At 39.3% G+C, this 19,848-nt stretch overlaps 1 protein-coding gene, 1 non-coding gene and 1 pseudogene across 5 annotated transcripts in view; 1 reads left to right on the top strand and 2 right to left on the bottom strand.

The window, feature by feature from the left end:
* HIBCH (3-hydroxyisobutyryl-CoA hydrolase) overlaps positions 1–18,857 on the bottom strand; it is a 182,094-nt gene extending 163,237 nt beyond the window's left edge. For 3 of the 4 annotated variants that reach the window (XM_057503775.1, XM_057503774.1, XM_057503778.1), the window contains exon 1: positions 18,660–18,857. In XM_057503775.1, coding sequence (XP_057359758.1) covers positions 18,660–18,842 — 183 coding nt within the window. In that variant the 5' untranslated portion in view covers positions 18,843–18,857. Of the gene's footprint in view, positions 1–4,060; positions 4,104–18,659 lie in introns of all 4 variants that reach the window. The other variant, XM_057503776.1, reaches the window with a different exon arrangement.
* Positions 7,122–7,228, top strand: LOC118909783 (U6 spliceosomal RNA). Its single transcript, XR_005023743.1, has one exon. It is a non-coding gene; the product is annotated as a U6 spliceosomal RNA (small nuclear RNA).
* LOC118909782 (protein SET-like) lies at positions 7,255–15,943 on the bottom strand (annotated as a pseudogene).
* Positions 18,858–19,848: the final 991 nt, after the last annotated feature.

Below are 19,848 nucleotides of genomic sequence, written 5' to 3'. Positions count from 1 at the left end.
AGACTTTAAGCAAAAAATACTACAGAATCTTCTGTTAAAACCACTAGAACGATGTAAATGAATGAATGAAGGATATTTTTTCTACCTAAAAAATTTATGGCCTCCTGAAAACAGGAAAATAACTACTGGTTCATTAATCAAAATCAATCATGCAAAGGGCAGAAGAGGAAAAAGATGAAGTCTCCAGCATTAGCATCATTTACATATATGTTAATTCTGCAGAAAAAAATTAAATCTCTTTTCTAAAAAATATCACAAATTTCTAACTAAAACCTAGAAATGGTTTCTGTGTAGAGAAAATTATCATGTTAGGAAAGAATATAGAGACTAGAGCCAGAAATGAACTTCTCATACATCCCAAAGTGGTGGTGGGGGAGGACAGAATTGGTGAGAGGACAAAGAAGGGAAAGAAGAAATGTTTCAAATTACATTCTAACAGAGGAAAAGAGATTTAAGGTGGAAATTAAGACTTGCTTAAATCTGTATTGTACATCACATTACTTAAATTTTCAAATATTTTCTTAAGCAGTTAGAAAAAGTTGTTTCTTCTTTTAACTTACTACTTGAACTTTTCTGTAGGCACCACACTAAGTAGTTGACATAAAAACATTTCATTTAATCTTCAAAACATACATGTGAGCAGCTCCCTTCCACAGATAAGGAAACCAAGGTCCAGAGAAGTTAGATCACTTACCTGGTATCACACAGCTTAGGGGTCCAGGATTCAAACCTAGGTTTATCTCATCCCAGAGCCAAGGCTCTAACCATTACACTTCCTAAACTGACTCTCTCAATCATATTCATCAAACTATAAAGTTCCACACAATTTAACCCACTCCACAGAAACGTTTCCACTCCTGTAATGCCTGGGTGACCCATTATTTCCATCCAAAGGAAAAATGTGAAGGAAACTTCCTAAAATTCACAGACAGCATCAACATACTGCTCTGTGCTGAGCTGAATGCATGAAGTCTGACAAAATAAAATTCCTGAAACACTCAACTTAGAATATCTACACTGCTGGAACATGGAACTCTTCTGCAAAATCCATGGTAGCAACATTTCCCAAGTGTGTGAAACAATATTTATTGCTGCTATGTGGAAGGAGAAAATGGCCCATGGTCAAATCAGTTTGGGAAAAATTTAAATCAACAGAAACAAGTTTCATTCCTTTAAGACTGTTTAGTCTTTAAATTAGTCTTTAATATACAGATACACAGCATAAACTTTTAAAATACAATGAGCAGCATATTTCCTACTTGATTAAAGAACTTTTATTTTTTATGGAATATCTCTTGGGATTGTATTTTGCTGGTATATTTTGGAAAGCATTTTATAGCCTTCATAAACATTGTGAAAAAGAAACCTTTCCTTTGAGGAAGATCCAGTGCCTAGTACACAGCAGGTAACCCAAAAATGTTTAGTAAGTTGAATGAACAACCCCTCATTCTACTGATGCATTCCTGCTGTAACACAAGCCTGGGATGACCTGTGCATGTGCATACCCAAATTCCAATCTTAAGCATACACCTTTCACTATATGTAACAGCCGCTGCCATTGAACAGGGTTGTAACTCGAAGGCATACCCAGGGAAATATCCTACCTTTGGCAGAACATGATTTCTTTTGACTTGTCTTACTGACTTTCCTCTTTATCCAGTCTCTTAACCTTCCCACTTCTAAGGTTTCATCAATTCCCAGTCAATACTGAAGAATGCATATTGTAACATGAATGTGACATCAAACCACAAGACTAGTACAATCCTTACCATCAAAAAGAACTAATAAATGCTGATTACTCAAGCTTCACTCCATCCTTCTACTGATTTCAGACTGGGTCAGTAAATACCTCCCCATAGCAATAGCTGAGTCTCTCAAATTGCTCTGAGTTGTGCTCTCTTCTCTCACTTTTTGTGATGTCATGTATTTTCCTTCCTCAGTTATTACTCTTAAACAGCTGGCCTAAACTTGCATCTGTATCTTTACTCCACAGAGGCCCAGGCCCTTATTTCCAATGCCTACTACGATTACACAGTACCCCAAACTCAACTTGTTAAACATCAATTTACCAACAAAGCTCTCTCCAACAAACCTGTGTCTCCTGTGTTCCCCACCAGGCAAAGGCATCACCATTTTCTCAGTCAACCAAGCTCCAAATGGTGTGTTATCTCTGATTCCCACCCATTCTCCTCCCTCTCTGCCAACCACTTGATGCAGTTATCAAGTACCAAAAAATCAATTTCTAAAATGACTCTCATATCTATCCATAATTTCCTATTCCCATTATCCTAGCCGTACAGCATTATTATAACTTTCCTCTTTGGAATATTTCCAGAATTTTGCCTGATGGTATATCCTTCAGATACTCAGATACACTGCCATCAGAGAAATTTTGCTAAAGCACAATTGTACTCTTGTTACTACCATGCAAAAACAGTCAGTGACTCCTCATCAACTTCAAACACATCTAAGTCACTTAGCATGGCCTATCAGTTCTCTCCAGCTCAGATTCCAGGTAAACTCTCTGGGTACACCATTGCATAGCACTCCTTATAATGATGCTCAGAAAGCCCTAAATGCAACCTCTATTCTCCCGTCTCACAGTTCTTGCCGCCCAGAATAAGCATATTGTGTAACAGAGGGAAAATAGATTTAGAGTCAGATGGACTCAAACATTAGTTTTGCCACTCACTACAGTATTCCTTTGGGCAAGCTACTTTCAGAGCCTCAATTTCTGCATTTTAAAATGCAGATAATAGAACTAGCTCCTAGTGTTACCATATGAACTTCCACTACTTCCCATCTCTACGTGTTGAAGCCCTAAATCATGCTGCAAGGCCCAGATCAAATAAACAGTTTTCCTCTAGTAAGTCTTCATTGGTTACAAAGTCAACATTAGGCTATCCTACTCTTGCAGTAAGCTATTCTTTTCTCTTTCATTAAACTATTCATTTCTTAAGATCAGAAATTGTCTTTTTCATAATAGTATCTCAAAGTGCTTAGGTAAGTTCTTTGTATACACAAAGCAAGCACTTAATGCATGTCTGTTCAAAAGGCAGACATTATAAATTGGTTGATAATGACTCTAGATTATTGGAACATACAGAATAAGAACACGATTGTTGTCATGAAAATGATATGTGCAATATATTTCCTGCAGTCCAACCAGTACACTTTAATACCAAAATGAACTACACACTTTCTGAAAGAGAAAAGTTTTCTCCATGTCCAGGTCAAAAGTATGTGGGAGAAGTGAACTTTTGCATGTTAATCTGAATACTATGTAAGAGTTTAAAATAGAACATTATGGAGAAAGAAAAAAATCTATGAATATTTTTGTACTAAAAATATGTTACAACCAGCCCAGAGGCCCCCTCACTGGGGCCATCTCAGAAATGCAGAAGCTTGGCATCCTTTGAGGTTCAGGCCTCCATCCAGTATTTTTGAAGGGGCACAGGGAATGTCACACTACCATCACAAATCAGTCCTGTCCTCTTCTCATAACTCTGCCTACAATACTGCCCTCAGTGGAGTATTTCTACCACTCCACCATGAAATAAAAAGGGCTCTGGCTCCACTGGCTCCAATTTTTCCTTCCTTGTGATCTAAAAAAACTAAGGGCATCTAAGCTTTGAAAGGGGTTAGATGTAACCCCTTTAGAAGTTACTATTTCGAAGTCCAATAGTAGCTAACAAGTATGAAATATTATATGCCAAGCACTATGCCAGATTTTTAAATAAATTAGTATTCATAAACACTCTAAGGTGGATACTATTACTCCCATTTTATATATGACAAAAGCATGCTGTAAGAGACCTAATCTGCCCAAGAGTGAGTTGTGGACCCATTATTCAGACCCAGGCATTCTGACTTGAAGATCCATGCTCTTACCCATACCTTATGCCACCTCCTACACATGATGTGTGTCAAGTCTTGACACTATAAAATTGGGAACCATGCATACCAAGGTCAACAAAATCTTCCAGAATTTCTGTACTTCCCTAACAATGACATTTTAAGTTACACATCATACTGCCAGCAAAATGAAGTCCAAACTTACCAAATGTTGCAATATGAGATTAGTCCTTTTGGATGAATTAAACCTGAAAGAAATGTAGAATACAATGAACACAGTAATATGGGTAATCATGTCTCAGTGTAAAAATACTACATTCTTTTTGCTTTAGTCTCTTCTAAAAGGTACTAGAACAAAAAGTAAAAAAAAAGTTTTAACTCACACTTACAAAATGGTACTTTGGAATAAAGTTTGGCAGTTTCTTACAAAACTAAATATACTCTTACCATATGATCCAGCAATTGCACTCCTGGCTATTTACCCAAATGAGATGAAAACTTACATTCACAAAAAAACTGGCACGTGAATGTTTATGGTAGCTTTATTCATAATAGCCAAAACGTGGAAGTAAACAAAAGGTCCTTTAATAGGTAAATAGATAAACTGTGCTATATCTATACAATGGAGTATCACTCTGTGATAAAAAGAAATCAGCTATCACTCCATGAAAAGACATACAGGAACTTTAAATACATACTTCTGAGCAAAAGAAGTCAATCTGCAAAGGCTATATACTATTTGATTCCAGTATAGGACATTCTGAAAAATATAACACTATGGTGAGAATAAAAAGATCAGTGGTTACCAGGGGTTTGGGGGAGGTGGAGAGGAAAGATTAGGTGGAGCACAGGGATGTATTAGGGCAGTGAAATCAACCTCCATGTCTGATGGTAGAGACATGCCATACAGTTGTGAAACTTTTCTGTTCAATTTTTCTGTAAACCTAAAATACCTCTTAAAAAAATACAATCTAGGGGATTGGATTAAATGGTGAGAGGTGACACAGAGACCTTCTCCTAAAACCACATATAATAAGAAAATATAATTAATATAACTAATCTTGAAAGAGCAACAGGAAAGAAGGCTGCACCAGACTTCATTCACCTGGAGAAAAGAGCAGACTTCACAGAACAGGGCAACGTACTAAAGCCGCAATCTGGCAGGAGCCAAACCCTTCCCCCACACCAGCTCACTGGCTGGAGAAAGAGAAACAGAGCAGGGAGGAAGTGGAAGGCTTGGGACCGCTGAACACCTAGCCCTGGGCATCTGTCTGGGAGCACGAACCTACATTACATGATGCTCTGGTGAGTACTGGGGTTGGAAAGCTTAGACAGACAGAATACTAGAGAGACAGAGATTCCAGCTGCTTGTGGAAAACAGGAATTCATATCAGCTGCTCTGGATGGGCAGTCTGAGACACTTCCTAACAGTGAGGGCTGCTAACGGGGCAAGGATTGCACAGAGCTTACTGCTCAGAAGGAAGGACAGGTAGACAAAATTGTCCAGGTGCACTCTGCCCAGCAGGTTGGGAACTTTCTTGATCTTCAGGCGCTCCATCCCCCTGGCTGACTACGTAGCTCCAAGGCCCCCCACTGTGATACACAGCCTGATGTGTCTTCCTCCTGGGTAGCCTGCACCTGGCTCACAAACCGGCAGACCCTGCACTGGCATCAGACCACCCAGAGAACAGCCCTGCCTATGGCAGCTACAAACACAAAGCACAGAGGCTTACACTGGTATGTTCCACCCACTGGTTCTGGCAGTGCAGACAGGCATAGCAGCCAGGAAGCAGGAAACAACTCTTTCCTCCGCCCAGACACCAGTACCACTCCCCTGCAACCCCCGATATTGCTCCAGGGGCTGAGAAGCTCCACAGAGTAGAGCTTTTGGACACTTGAGGGTGCCACATACAAATATGAAACGTCAAAGGAACCTGGTTCAAAGCAAAATCTCAAAACCAGAGAAAGGACCAAGTGAGAGTGAATTAATAAATCCTTCTGAAAGAGATTTCAAAATAAAAACCATAAACATGCTCATGGGGGTACAGAAAAATATTCAAGAACTCAGGAATGAATTTAGGACGGAGATCCAATCATTGAAGAGCACAATGGAGGGTATTAAAAGCAGGTTGGATATGGCGGAGGAGATGATAAATGAAACAGAAACTAGGGAAGAGGAATACAAAGAAGCTGAAGCACAGAGAGGAAAAAGGTTATCTGGGAATGAAAGAATACTGAGAGAACTGTGTGACAAACCCAAATGGAAAATATTCGTATTATAGGGGTACCAGAAGAAGGAGAGAAAAAGGGATAGAAAGTGTCTTTGAGGAGGTAATTGCTAAAAACTTCCCCAATCTGGGGAAGGAGATAGTCTCTCAGGCCATGAAGGTGCACAGATCTCCCAACACAAAGGACCCAAAGAAGACAACACCAAGACATATAATAATTAAAATGGCAAAGATCAAGGATAAGGACAGACTATTAAAAGCAGCCAGAGAGAGAAATAAAATCACATACAAAGGAAAGCCCATCAGGCTAATATCAGACGTCTCAGCAGAAACTTACAGGCCAGAAGGGAGTGGCATGATATATTTACTGCAATAAAGCAGAAGGGCCTCAAACCAAGAATACTTTATCTGGCAAGATTATCATTTAAATTTGAAGGAGGGATTAAACAATTTCCAAATAAGCAAAAGCTAAGAGAATTTAGCTCCCACAAACCATCTCTGCAGTGTATTCTGGAGGGACTGCTATAGATGGAAGTATTCCTAAGGTTAGGTAGTTGTCACCAGAGGTAATAAAAAGGGATAGACAAAGAGTAGAGAATATGATTCCTAATACATAAAGAATGAAGGGGGGGGGGAAGCATGAAGGGGAAAAAAGAACCTTTAGATTGTGTTTGTAATAGCATACTAAGTTAAGTTAGACTCTTAGATAGTAAGGAAGTTACCCTTGAACCTTTGGTAACCACAAATCTAAAGCCTGCAATGGCAATAAGTAGATATCTAATGATAATCACCCTAAATGTAAATGGTCTGAATGCACCAATCAAAAGACATTGAGTCACTGAATGGATAAAAAACAAGACCCAACTATATGCTGCCTACGAAAGACTCACTTCAAACTCAAAGACACACACAGACTAAAAGTGAAGGGATGGAAAAAGATATTTCATGCAACTAACAGGGAGAAAAAAGCCCATGTTACAGATCTTGTATCAGACAAAATAGACTTTAAAACAAAGAAAGTCATAAGAGACAAAGAAGGTGCTTGCTTCGGCAGCACATATACTAAAATTGGAACGATACAGAGAAGATTAGCATGGCCCCTCCGCAAGGATGACACGCAAATTCGTGAAGCGTTCCATATTAAAAAAAAAAAAAGAGAGACAAAGAAGGACATTACATAATGATAAAGGGGTCAATCCAACAAGAGGATATAACCATTATAAATATCTATGCACCCAACACAGGAGCACCTACATATGTGAAAGAAATACTAACAGAATTAACGGAGGAAATAGAATGCAATGCATTCATTTGAAGACTCATAGGAGACTTCAACACTCCACTCACTCCAAAGGACACATCAACCAGACAGAAAATAAGTAAAGAAGACAGAGGCATTGAACAACACAGTAGAACAGATGGACCTAATAGACATCTACAGAACTCTCCAACCAAAAGAAAGAGGATACACATGCTTCTCAAGTGCACATGGAACATTTTCAAGAATAGATCATATACTAGGCCACAAAAAGAGCCTCAGTAAATTAAAATAGATTGAAATTGTACCAACCGGCATCCAGACCACAAGGGTATGAGACTAGACATAAATTACACAAGGAAAATGAAAACGCTTACAAACACATGGAGGCTTAAATACATGCTCCTAAATAACCAAAGGATCAATGACTACATAAAAACAGAGATGAAGCAATATATGGAGACAAATGACAACAATAATTCAATGCCAAATCTGTGGAACGAAGCGGAAGTGATGTTAAGAGGGAAGTATATTGCTAGACAGGAGTACCTCAGGAAAAAAGAACAATCCCATATGAGCAGCCTAAACACACATTTAATGAAAGTAGAAAAAGAACAACAAATGAGGCCCAAAGCCAGTAGAAGGAGGGACATAATAAAGATTAGAGCAGAAATAAATAAAATCGAGAAGAATAAAACAACAGAAAGAATCAAAGAAAGTAGGAGCTGGTTCTTCGAGAAAATAAACAAAATAGTTAACCCTAAGCCAGACTTCTCAAGGAAAAAAGAGAGTCTACACACATAAACAGAATCAGAAATGAGAAAGGAAAAATCACTATGAACACCACAGAAATACAGATTTATTAGAGAACACTATGAAAAATTATATGCTAACAAACTGAATAACCTAGAAGAAATGGACAACTTTCTGGAAAAATACAGCCTTTCAAGACCAACCCAGAAAGAAACAGAAAATCTGAACAGATCAATTACCAGCAAAAAAATTGAACTGGTAATCAAAAACCTACCTTAGAACAAAACCCCTGGAGCAGATGGCTTCACCACTGAATTTCATTAAACATTTAGTGGAGATCTAATACCCATTCTCCTTAGAGTTTCCAAAAAAGTAGAAGAAGGAATACTTCCAAACTCATTCTATGAGGTCAGCATCACCCTAACACCAAAACCAGGCAAAGACACCACAAAATAAGAAAATTACAGACCAATATCCCTGATGAACATAGATGCAAAAGTACTCAACAAAATATTAGCAAACCAAATTCAAAAATACATCAAAAAGATCATCCATCATAATCAAGTAGGATTCATCCCAGGGATGCAAGGATGGTACAACATTCGAAAATCCATCAACATCATCCACCACATCAACAAAAAGAAGGACAAAAACCACATGATTATCTCCACAGATGCCGAAAAAGCATTTGACAAAATTTAACACCCATTCATGATAAAAACTCTCAACAAAATGGGCATAGAGAACAAGTACCTCAACATAATAAAGGCCATATATGACAAACCCACAGCCAACATCATACTTAACAGCGAGAAGCTGAAAGCCTTTCTTTTAAGATCGGGAACAAGACAAGGATGCCCACTCTCTCAACTTTTATTAAACATAGTTCTGGAGGTCCTCGCCATGGCAATCAGACAACACAAAGAAATAAAAGGCATCCATATTAGTAAAGAAGAAGCTAAACTGTCCCTGTTTGCAGATGACATGATATTGTATATAAAAAAACCCTAAAGAATCCACTCCAAAACTACTAGATCTAATATCTGAATTCAGCAAAGTTGCTGGATACAAAATTAATACACAGAAATCTGTTGTTTTCCTATACACTAACAATGAACTAGCAGAAAGAGAAATCAGGAAAACAATTCCATTCACAATTGCATCAGAAAGAATAAAATACCTAGGAATAAACCTAACCAAGGAGGTGAAAGACCTATACACTGAAAACTATAAGACACTCATGAAAGAAATTAAAGAAGATACCAATAAATGAAAATACATCCTGTGCTCATGGATAGGAAGAGTTAATATTGTCAAAATGGCCATCTGGCCTAAAGCAATCTATAAAATTAAATGCAATTCCTATAAAAATACCAACAGCATTCTTCAACAAACTAGAGAAAATAATTCTAAGATTCATGTGGAACCACAAAAGACCCCAAATAGCCAAAACAATCCTGAAAAGGAAGAATAAAGCAGGGGATTACACTCCCCAACTTCAAACTCTACTACAAAGCCACAGTAATCAAGATAATTTGGTACTGGCACAAGAACAGACCCATAGACCAATGGAACAGACTAGATAGCTCAGATATAAACCCATGTATATATGGCCAATTAATATACGATAAAGGAGCCTTGGACATACAATGGGGAAATGACAGCCTCTTCAACAACTGGTGTGGGCAAAACTGGGCAGCTACATGCAAGAGAATGAAACTGGATTATTGTCTATTCCCATACACAAAGGTAAACTCAAAATGGATCAAAGACCTGAATGTAACTGATGAAACCATAAAACTCTTAGAAGATAACATAGGCAAAATTGGCTCCTGAATATCGATATAAGCAACTTTTTTCTGAATGCATCTCATAGAGCAAGGGAAACAAAAGCAAAAATGAACACATGGGACTACATCAAACTAAAAAGTTTCTGTACAGCAAAGGACACCATCAACAGAACAAAAAGGCATCCTATGGTATGGGAGAATATATTTGTAAACGAAATATCTGACAAGGGGTTAACATTCAAAATATATAAAGAACTCACATGCCCCAACACTCAAAAAGCAAATACCTGATTAAAAAATGGTCAGAGGGTCTGAACAGACACTTCTCCAAAGAAGAAATTCAGATGGCCTACAGGCACATGAAAAGATGCTCCACATCACTAATTATCAGGGAAACACAAATAAAAACCACAATGAGATATCACCTCACACCAGTTAGCATGGCCAGTATCAAAAAGTCTAAGAACAACACATGCTGGCCAGCATGTGGAGAAAGGGGAACCCTTCTACACTGCTGGGGGGAATGTAAGCTAATTCAACCACGGTGGAATGCAATATGGAGGTTCCTCAAAAAACTAAAAATAGAAATACCATTTGACCCGGGAACACCATTCCTAGGAATTTACCCAGAGAATATAATTTCTCAGATTCAAAAAGACATATGCACCCCTGTTTATTGCAGTACTATGTACAATAGCTAAAATATGGAAGCAACCTAAATGTCCATCCGTAGATGAATGGCTAAAAAAGATGTGGTACATATATACAATGGAATACTACTCAGCCATAAGAAAGAAACAAATTCTGCAATTTGCAACAACATGGATGGAGCTGGAGGATATTATGCTCAGTGAAATAAGCCAGGCAGAGAACAAGTACCAAATGATTTCCCTCATTTGTGGAGTATAACAATGAAGCAAAACTGAGGGAACAAAACAGCAACAGACTCACAGACTCCAAGAAGGGACTAGCAATTACCAAAGGGGAGGGGTGTCAGAGGACGAGTGGGGAGGGAGGGAGAAGGGGACTGAGGGGTATTATGATTGGCACACATGGTGTGGGGGGATCAGGGGGAAGACAGTGTAGCATAGAGAAGGCAAATAGTGACTGTGGCATCTTACTACACTGATGGGCAGTGACTGCAATGGGGTTTGAGGGGGACACGATAACAGGGGTGAAAGTAGTAACCACATTGTTTTTTCATGTGAAACCTTCATAAGAGTGTATATCAATAATACCTTAATAAAAATAAATAAATAAATAAAATATATTACTTAAAAAAAGTTTGATAAAGATGCAACAGGCATTCTCAGACATTGCTCTAAGATATATAAATTGATACTGCCTTTCTAGTAAGCAATCTGGAAATACAGATCCATAACTTATAAAATGATCATACCCTTAGACCTAGTAAATTCCACAAGAACTTGTATTTAAAAAATCTCAAAGATACAATATAAAGTTTGATTATAAAGGTGTTCACAACTATTTACAGAAGGGGAAAACTGTTACAAAGTCAGTAACAATACAGGAATTTTCTTGTACACATTTAGTTTTAACAAAGCAACTTGTACAATTTTAACATTTAAAACTGATCATCTTTCCAGCGAAACAAAAAGAAAATTTAAAAATCCACAGAAACAAAACCACAGGAAAAATTGTCAAATCCAAATAAGCCCCTGCAGGTTCTGCTCATTCACCCACCAAGTGGCAGGGCTCCAGTCATCACTAGGAGAGAATTTCTTTCTGAAAGTATCATCTTAATTTACAAGAATGGCCTTTAGGCACCAAAGTTAAACATGTCAAAGGAGAAGCCATACTGTCAAAATGCCACTAACCCACCCAAACATCTCAAGCCCACCCTTTGCTGACCTTTTATAGAACTATTTTTTTCTTCTTTTTTAAACAAGAGAACGTTGACAGAAACAGGTTGGTAAATGCTCACTGTGCACAGTCACATGGAGACAGGGTAATCTTGGAGCCCAATATACAGAGAAAGGAGAAAAATGCTGGAATTCTGTTATGTCCTACCACACAGAGGCCTAACACCCTCCAGCTTCCACAAAGCAAAGGAAGCCGAAGGTTCATCTTTTTCCCCACAGAGCATGGTGTCATTAATTCCATAAAGTTTTTGTTCAGACAGGAAGGAATAAAAATGAACTTGGAACAGAAAGAGTTAGAAATTCTTTTCCCATTGTACTCTGCTCAAGGTATGCCCAAAATCAGTTGAAAACGAGGGAATAAAGGAAAGAAATGAGACCTCAAAAGACAGGGTGACTATGCACCAGGGGAGGGGAAAAAAAGACTGCAACTTGCTCCCAGGGACTGGAGAACACTTTAAAAGTCAGAATCCATCTGTGCTGCATTAGTACTAATCCATCAGAAGGTCCATCGGCTCCGTCCTCTCCCTCTCTCTCACCTTCATCTTCTTTCCCTTCTTCATTGTCCATGTTAAGAACCAAGTCGTGCTGTAAAGGATTTGGCCAACCATCATCCTCGAGGACCTCTCCTACATCACAAGGCTCACTGAACTGGGTAAAGGTCTCTGGTTCCTCAGGCTCTTTCCCTGCCAGCTTTTGTCTAGTTTTGAATTGAATGTTTTGTCAAATCTTTTTCAGATTTCCTCTTAATTTCAGTGAACTATGAACTAGTGAACTAGAGCAACCACTCTATTCAGATGAAATGCTTTGGAGAGAACTTCATTTTCATAGTAAGGGTTTCATCAAAACAAAAAACTATTCTGCAACCTGATACAGTATCTTCAAATTCTATCTCTTCCACTCTTGTCAAATATACACAGCACCACTTCATCCCCCTCCCCAAGCAGTACAGACACTTGTGGATGGTCGGCAAACATCGTCACCACAAAACTTGGGATTTGGGCAATCACTGTGTTGACCTCTTCTGAAAAAAGTGCTCATTGGCATTTGTATTTCTATTCTACTTCCATAATCTACTCGGCTCATTCATCAAGACTGTTTCATTTTGTACTTTGTCAATATGTCCAAAGGCTTCGTGCTGTTCAGTCTCTTCAGCCTGGGGGAGAGGAGGGAGAGGAGGAGGGACGTGAAGGGGGCAGGCAGCAGCTTCCCCACACACCACAGGCCCGGGGGCTCACTCCTCCTCCCTTGGTCAGGCCACCTCTGGTAATATTTTATAAACTGTTATAAAACCATTACACAGCCAATAAAAATATTTAAAATGTGTAATACTTAGGACAGAACTTGGAAAGCAAGCAAGCTACAAAACAAACACAACACACTTCTAAACTGTTGTTTAAAAGTGGTTGTTGGGCTAGGAATTCAAAGCTGAAGACACCGATTTGCAAAAATGATCAGCAATAACAGAATGGTGGAGGTTGGGGAAGCCAGGAGAGGGCATGAGGAAACATAGAAGGCTGGAAATTGTCTCTATCCAGATGGTGGTTTGAGGACTGTTTAACAATATGCAAAAGTTTACTGAGCTATAGACTTCAGAATAAAACACTTAAGTCTTTTACATGTTATAGTTAAATAAGAAAGTAAAAGCAACATGGGGGAGGGAAGTGACTGGAAAGGGCCCAAGGAGTTTCCAGGTTGCTAGTTCGGTCTTGTTTCTTGACCCAGGTGCCAGTGAGATGGGTAGGTTCAGTTTGTGAGAATTCATCAAACCATAACTTTATGCTTTGGGGCTTTTATAAAGTTCCCCAAAAGACACTACTCTTGCCTTTGAGAAACTTAGAATATAATGCACATAAAAAGATTGTTGTCAGAATATACTGGGATGCACACTAAACAAGAATTGATATTTAAGATGTATGGAGAGAGGTTAAAGCTGGAATCAGTAACAGCAGCAGCTTGATGACTGTGCACATGTGTATATACCTATGCTGTCTGACAGACCTGATAAAGTGCCAGTTTATTAACTTTTTCAAGTATATTTTGAGATTTGAAAGGCAATAGTTTAACTGAGGCATGAAAAAAGAGCAAATATGACCAATGTTACCACTCGTAATCACATTTTAGATGAATTTGTAAAAATATTTGTAATCCACCTTACTGTTCAGAATGTGTATTTTTACTTTTATATTATATTCAAATTTAATACTACATTAATTTGTTTAAATCAGTCACACTTTATATTCCTGGACTAGCATACTTTGAATTTTGATAACAAGTAAAATATTCTTTTCCCAGTTTTACCTGTCTGCACATTAGAACAGGGGGACTCCTGTGAACATTTCAAAGCCCAGATGACATGCAAGACCAATTAAACCAAACTCCAGAGGTGGGTCACAGGCATAACTATTTTTAAAAATCTATTTTATAAAAATTAAATTTTTATAAATTTAGATTTATAATAGTTTTATAAAATTCATAATAAATTTAAAAATCTATTTTATAAAAATTAAACAGGAGTGACACATCCTGGCTTATTTAAGGGTGCTTTCCAAACAGGGATTTCATATACTTTTAAAATCTGAACCACCATTTCTAAAATTTTTTCCAAATAGAAAAAATTGAAATACCAAAAATCTAAACACTGAATTCTTTAGACCCAAGATTCAAAATAACCTTGAGTTTCTTAATGTGGCCAGTAGCCCAATGCCAGTTCAAGGTCAAAAATAATGCTGCCAAATTAGCAAGTCTTATGTGGCAGTTTAAGCACAAAGAATGACCAGAAACACAGACGTAGTAGCTTCAAGTCCCGGTTTTATTTGTGAGAATTTAATTTTTCTCAAAAAAAGTTGATGTAAACCTATTAAATGCATGTGCAAAGCACTGTGCATGGCATTTATAGGTCACAAAAATCTCTGGACCAATTACTATAAAACAAGAAGCCAGATTCTATATGATCATATTAGTTTTATTTGTCCAACTTATATTCAGCTGCTATTTAAGATCTGATATTAACTTTTACATCTCAAAAAATGTATTTGAATATTCAGAGTCTCTAAAGAATACTGAATTTATGGTCATCTTTCCTTCCTATTAGTTCCCAAACTGTCATTTGGTGAAGAGCACGTGCACATTTCAGCTGCTGCTAATTCACTAATTCACTCTATCAGGCTTATTTCCTTCATCTGATGGTCAACTTGGCTGCTTGGGGATGTGGTTCTCAAAGTGTGGTTCCTGGGAACCTGTTAGAAATGCACATTACTGGCCCCACCACAGACAGACTGAATCAGAAACGGCTGAGACCCAGAAATCTGTGTTTTAACAAACTCTCCAGGTGATTGTTATTTGAAGCTAAAAACAACTATCTTAGAAGGATGAGAAGCTTACCTAGGATATTTTTGTATATGTCCAATAAAGCACACATGGGCTTATAAAATTAAACAGCTTTTCATGAAAATGTTTATGACATATTGAAAATAATGCTTAAAGAAGATTATTATACATCAGAAGTAGGCAAGGCAGAATGTGAATAGAGCAGAAAATTAAATCCAAGGCCAAATAATTTAGGCATTAACTGAAGAACAGCAGTTATGGAAACAGAAAGGAATGATTTATTAAGTCATTGTGAAGTAAACGCTCAATGGAAAACAAAAGAATTTTGTCAGAATGACTCCAAGATTTCAAGCAAGGATAGCTAAGAAAATACAAGTACTGAAAAAGGGCTGGGAAGGAAACTAGATGGTTTGTAGAATGAAATATGAATTCCATTTTTAACTTCTTGTGTTTGTACTGACACAAGTAGGAATATTCAACTGCAAATGGAGAAGAGACCCTGGAGTTTGAAAGAAAAATGACTTGCTGACTGAAATGATGACTAAAGACACGTCAGGAAGTCACACGCAGAGATAATCAGTAAGGCATAAAAACCTCTCAGCTCTCTATGAAGAATGATGAGAAAAACCAGTGGCCTGAAGGCCACCCAGGTCTACGAATGTGTTTTGTTTTGTCAGCAGTGTTTTAAAGTTACAAACATTGAAAAATTAAGAGATTTCACCTAACAATGCACTTTTCCAACTTTTCCAGGAAAAAAAACCTGGGTGTACATTTTACAATAGTAACAATGCCTGGGGCTGAGACGCTGTCTCCATTAGACAGGGCACTCCAGTTCCCCACTGCTGCCATCGAGCCAGCGCCACTCAATGCTTCATTCCTTCTTTGCCTGTGCATTTGGATTTGTGACTCCTAGCATAGAAAAAGCAGAGAAGCAAATACTGAGCCTTCAGAAACCAAAGAAAAAGACGCAGTCCGAGAAACAAGAACCACAGCAATGCAGTACCACAGTGTACAGAGCAGACGGAGAAGGGGCTGAGTACTGTTAAGGATCAACTTTAACTTTGAAGAGGCTCCCTGATCCCTCTTCCTTTCAGAATCCTCATAATTACACTTTTCCTTTAAGACTCTTATAAGAAATGGTAATTAGGCATTACTCTTGCTTAAATATTTGTTTCTTGTCTGCTCTCCTTTGGGACTTCAAGGGCTTTACATAAGAAACAGAACAGCCAGGAGTCCAGGCTGGCTACAAGATAACAGAAATGCCTAGGACAGTACCACCCAGAAGCTAGAACACAGCAAGAGGTACTGTTGAATTCATGAAGTAAACTGGGGCCAAATCTTTGAAACCCAAGCAGTGAAGTTTTTTATTCCATAGGTAGAAGGACACCTCTAAGAGCTTCTGAACAGAGGAATGGCAGGCATTGAAGTAAACTTTGGCAACATTTAACTGTCAGCCATGTGCAGAACCTATCCAAACTGGGAAGAGGTAAATCCACCAATCGAGTTTCTGTAAAATGAACAGGTGGTAAATTTTGAGAGGATGGTTCAGATGTCAAACAAGAAGAGAAGGATTGGAAGTGTGGAAGAACTTAGATCATTTTAGGAATCTAGAACAATGATAGTGCCAAGAAATTGAAAGTACAGGTAAACGACCCACTTAAGTGCAAATTTACAGAGGTATAAATGAGACATTTGGGTCTTTGTGACTAGAAATGGAGCTCAGGCTAAATCAAGGTTAGACATACACAGCTGAGAATTATTTTTCAGAAAGAGGTACACTATTTGGGAACAAAATAAGTTCCATGGCTGTATTGGTACTACAGTAACTTACCAAGTCATGGAGTGTTCGTGGGAAGCAAGACAGCGCCAGAAAAGCCAAGGGAGGCCAAAGTTCCAGAGGGACTGCCCAACAGTGTCAACCACAGTACAGAGGCCTTACTACCTCTCAGAAACACTCTGTTAATAGGAAACCTATTCTTTAATACATTTCTGGGTTAGGCTGTTGTAGACTGGATGACACTGGCCCTCGGGTCTCTGCTTTGCTAGGGAAATACCCATTCCAGGGCTGGGCCTGGAAAACAAATCTCTGATCAAAGCCTGCAAACTGATCCAGGACTGACCCCATCAGTCTGCACCTTGAGATGTGGAGTGGAATAAAGCCAATCTGAACTCAGGTATGACAGATTCTTTCCCAAGTCAGTTAATTTTGTTAACAAACATGTCTTCCCAATTTGTTTCTCAGATAATTTGGTTATTTGCTCACAACTTCAGCAATGGTTACATGCACTGACTTTCTTAGATTTGCCATGTAGTCTCCATGAGCTGATTAGAGGCACAGGGACAACTAAGTTCAAGGCATTGATTTTTTAAAAAAGAAGGAAAGCAACTGTCTTGCCAATGGGTTTCAGCCCCGGGCAAATTCACTATGGATTCAAGGTGACCAAAGAAATGACAGTAGAAGATTTTTGGAGCGAAAGGGTTTATTACCCGGCTTGTTTTCCCAGCGGTAGGTCGAGCACTAGAATCTCTGCGTTCACCCAGAGTACTGGGCCAGCTCTTTATATAGTGACTCAGTCACTAATAGCTCATTGCCTATAGGTGTGGAAGCAGTAGCCTAACAGGCCAGTTACATCATCAAGTGGTTGAGGTTCAGTGAGGATCCTGATCAGAGGAATCCCAACTTTCCCACAGCGACTTCCATTTTTATTCAAATACTTTATTCAAGAACCATGTCTGTAGATACAATGCTAAACAACTAGACACCTTCTCCTAAAGCAGTAATATTCTTTTTAAGTCAAAGAAATACCCCATTGCTTTCCACCAAGGCAAACTCAAAGGCTAAAGAGCCCAGAAATTTCCGTTGTTGAAGAAGTAATATGGGTGGCCCTTCAAGTGGTCACAGCTGCTACCCGATCATGTATAGGGGCGGGCAGTATGCTTCAAGAATGAGGCAGCCTAACTTCCTAAAATTGCTACCCAATTAAGAAGCTGCACTGAGTAGCACTTTCAAAAGTTAAACACAATGTGTACACACACACTCCACCAAGCTACATCATGCGTCTGCTCACGTCATGCGTCTGCAACACTAGCCTTAAAAATCTGGCTACGTGTACTAGCGCCAGAGAATCCGATAGAGCTGATGCATCACACACTCTCTGAGCAACAGGTGAGATAACTAGTAAAGCTCGAGCGGTAACTGCAAAAGCATGCCACAGAATTCCTCCCAGTTGAAACGCTGCTTGCCCCCCGAACTATACTCAACTTTTCAGAAAATTAAGAAATGGGGGTCAAAAGGAAAGAAAGTAGTGCCGGGTCAAGGCTGAAAAAGAGCCTAAATGGCAGAAAATGAAGGTGACGCACCAAAAAGGGTTCCAGGAGTTAAGAGGAGAAGGGGTAAGAGCAGAAAGAAGAGTAAGAGACACAGGAGCTTCGGGATTAGGGTCTGCGAGCTGTGCCTCCAAGAGCGACTCAGAACTTCGAGGCCCGGCAGTCCCACCCTCGCTCCTTCTCCACCTCGGGAACGCAGGCCGGGAGCCTCTCCTGGGCCGCCCGCCCGCTCACTCACCTGGACATGAGCCTCCACGCCGGGCACAGCCCCATCGCTGGAACACTCGCGAGCCCGGATGATAGACCGCGGCGTTCGGAACGCTCGGCGGCTCGTCGCACCTCCCCCAGCGCCACCCTGCGTCTCGGGCATAGATGATAAGTCCTCCAAGCGGCCAGAGAGACCGGTGATGAGATTTACCATTGTGCCGCGTTAGGGCGGGGCGAGAACAAGCTCCTGCGGAAATAAGCTGGGGCGGGGAGATGGGACAGGGCGGGGCCTGGCCTGTCAACGGCGGGGCCGGGGCGAAGGCGGAAGGCGAGATGCCGCAAGGGCTAAAGGAGCGGGCAGAGAGCAGGTGCGGGCTGCCTGGGAGGAAAGAGGTTGCCCTCTAGTGGCTGTCTTAGGAAAAGCCCAAGTGGTCTGGGCTTGAGGCCTGTGGAATTTGACTAGCCAGGGATTGACGTAAATTTTCTGGAATTCTAAGATTTTTAAATTAAAAATGTAAACTTGGTATTCTTTCCTTTGAGAATCAAACAGATGAAATACACTTGATAACAGGAGGACACTGATGTAGTTTATTCCTAACCTAGCAGAGGTTCTTTCACATTAGGAAATTTCCAGTTTCTTGGAAAAGATAGATTCTCCCATTCTTCCTGAGTGACAGATAAGAATTGTCTCATTAAGAGATAAAATAGAGTCTTCACCAACTAAACCAAAAGTTACTGTTATCACAAAAAAATAACATGTCATCATATGAAAGCATAATTACATTCAGAAAGTAGCTTACTATGAAAGAAAACCAATTTAACTCATCCCTGAGGATCCACGGTTGATTCAGAAGAATGTTCCTCTGCATCCAGATGCGCCCAGATGTCCAGCAGCAAACATTTAATCACCACTAAAGTATTGACATATTTACCAGAAAGGAATTCAGTGAAGAATTTTCAGAGAGAGGAAAGTTAAACGAATTAGTCTTAACAAGTTGACATTTAAGAAGATATTGTCAAGTCTTAGATCAAAAATTACTTTTCTAATGTAGGTGTCTGGCCAATGGGTTTCAGCCCCAGACAAGTTCACTATGGATTCAATGAGACTGGAAAAAAATGACACTAGAACATTCTTTGGGTGAAAGGGTTTATACCCAACTTTATTCCCACAGTGGCAGGTCATTCACTAGAATCCCATCCACTCAGAGCAAGTCTGCATG

Source organism: Manis pentadactyla, chromosome 6 (assembly GCF_030020395.1).
Source record: "Manis pentadactyla isolate mManPen7 chromosome 6, mManPen7.hap1, whole genome shotgun sequence".
Taxonomy (NCBI): domain Eukaryota; kingdom Metazoa; phylum Chordata; class Mammalia; order Pholidota; family Manidae; genus Manis; species Manis pentadactyla.
The sequence above is the reverse complement of the archived record's forward strand: the minus strand, read 5'-3'. Positions and strand labels throughout refer to the sequence as shown.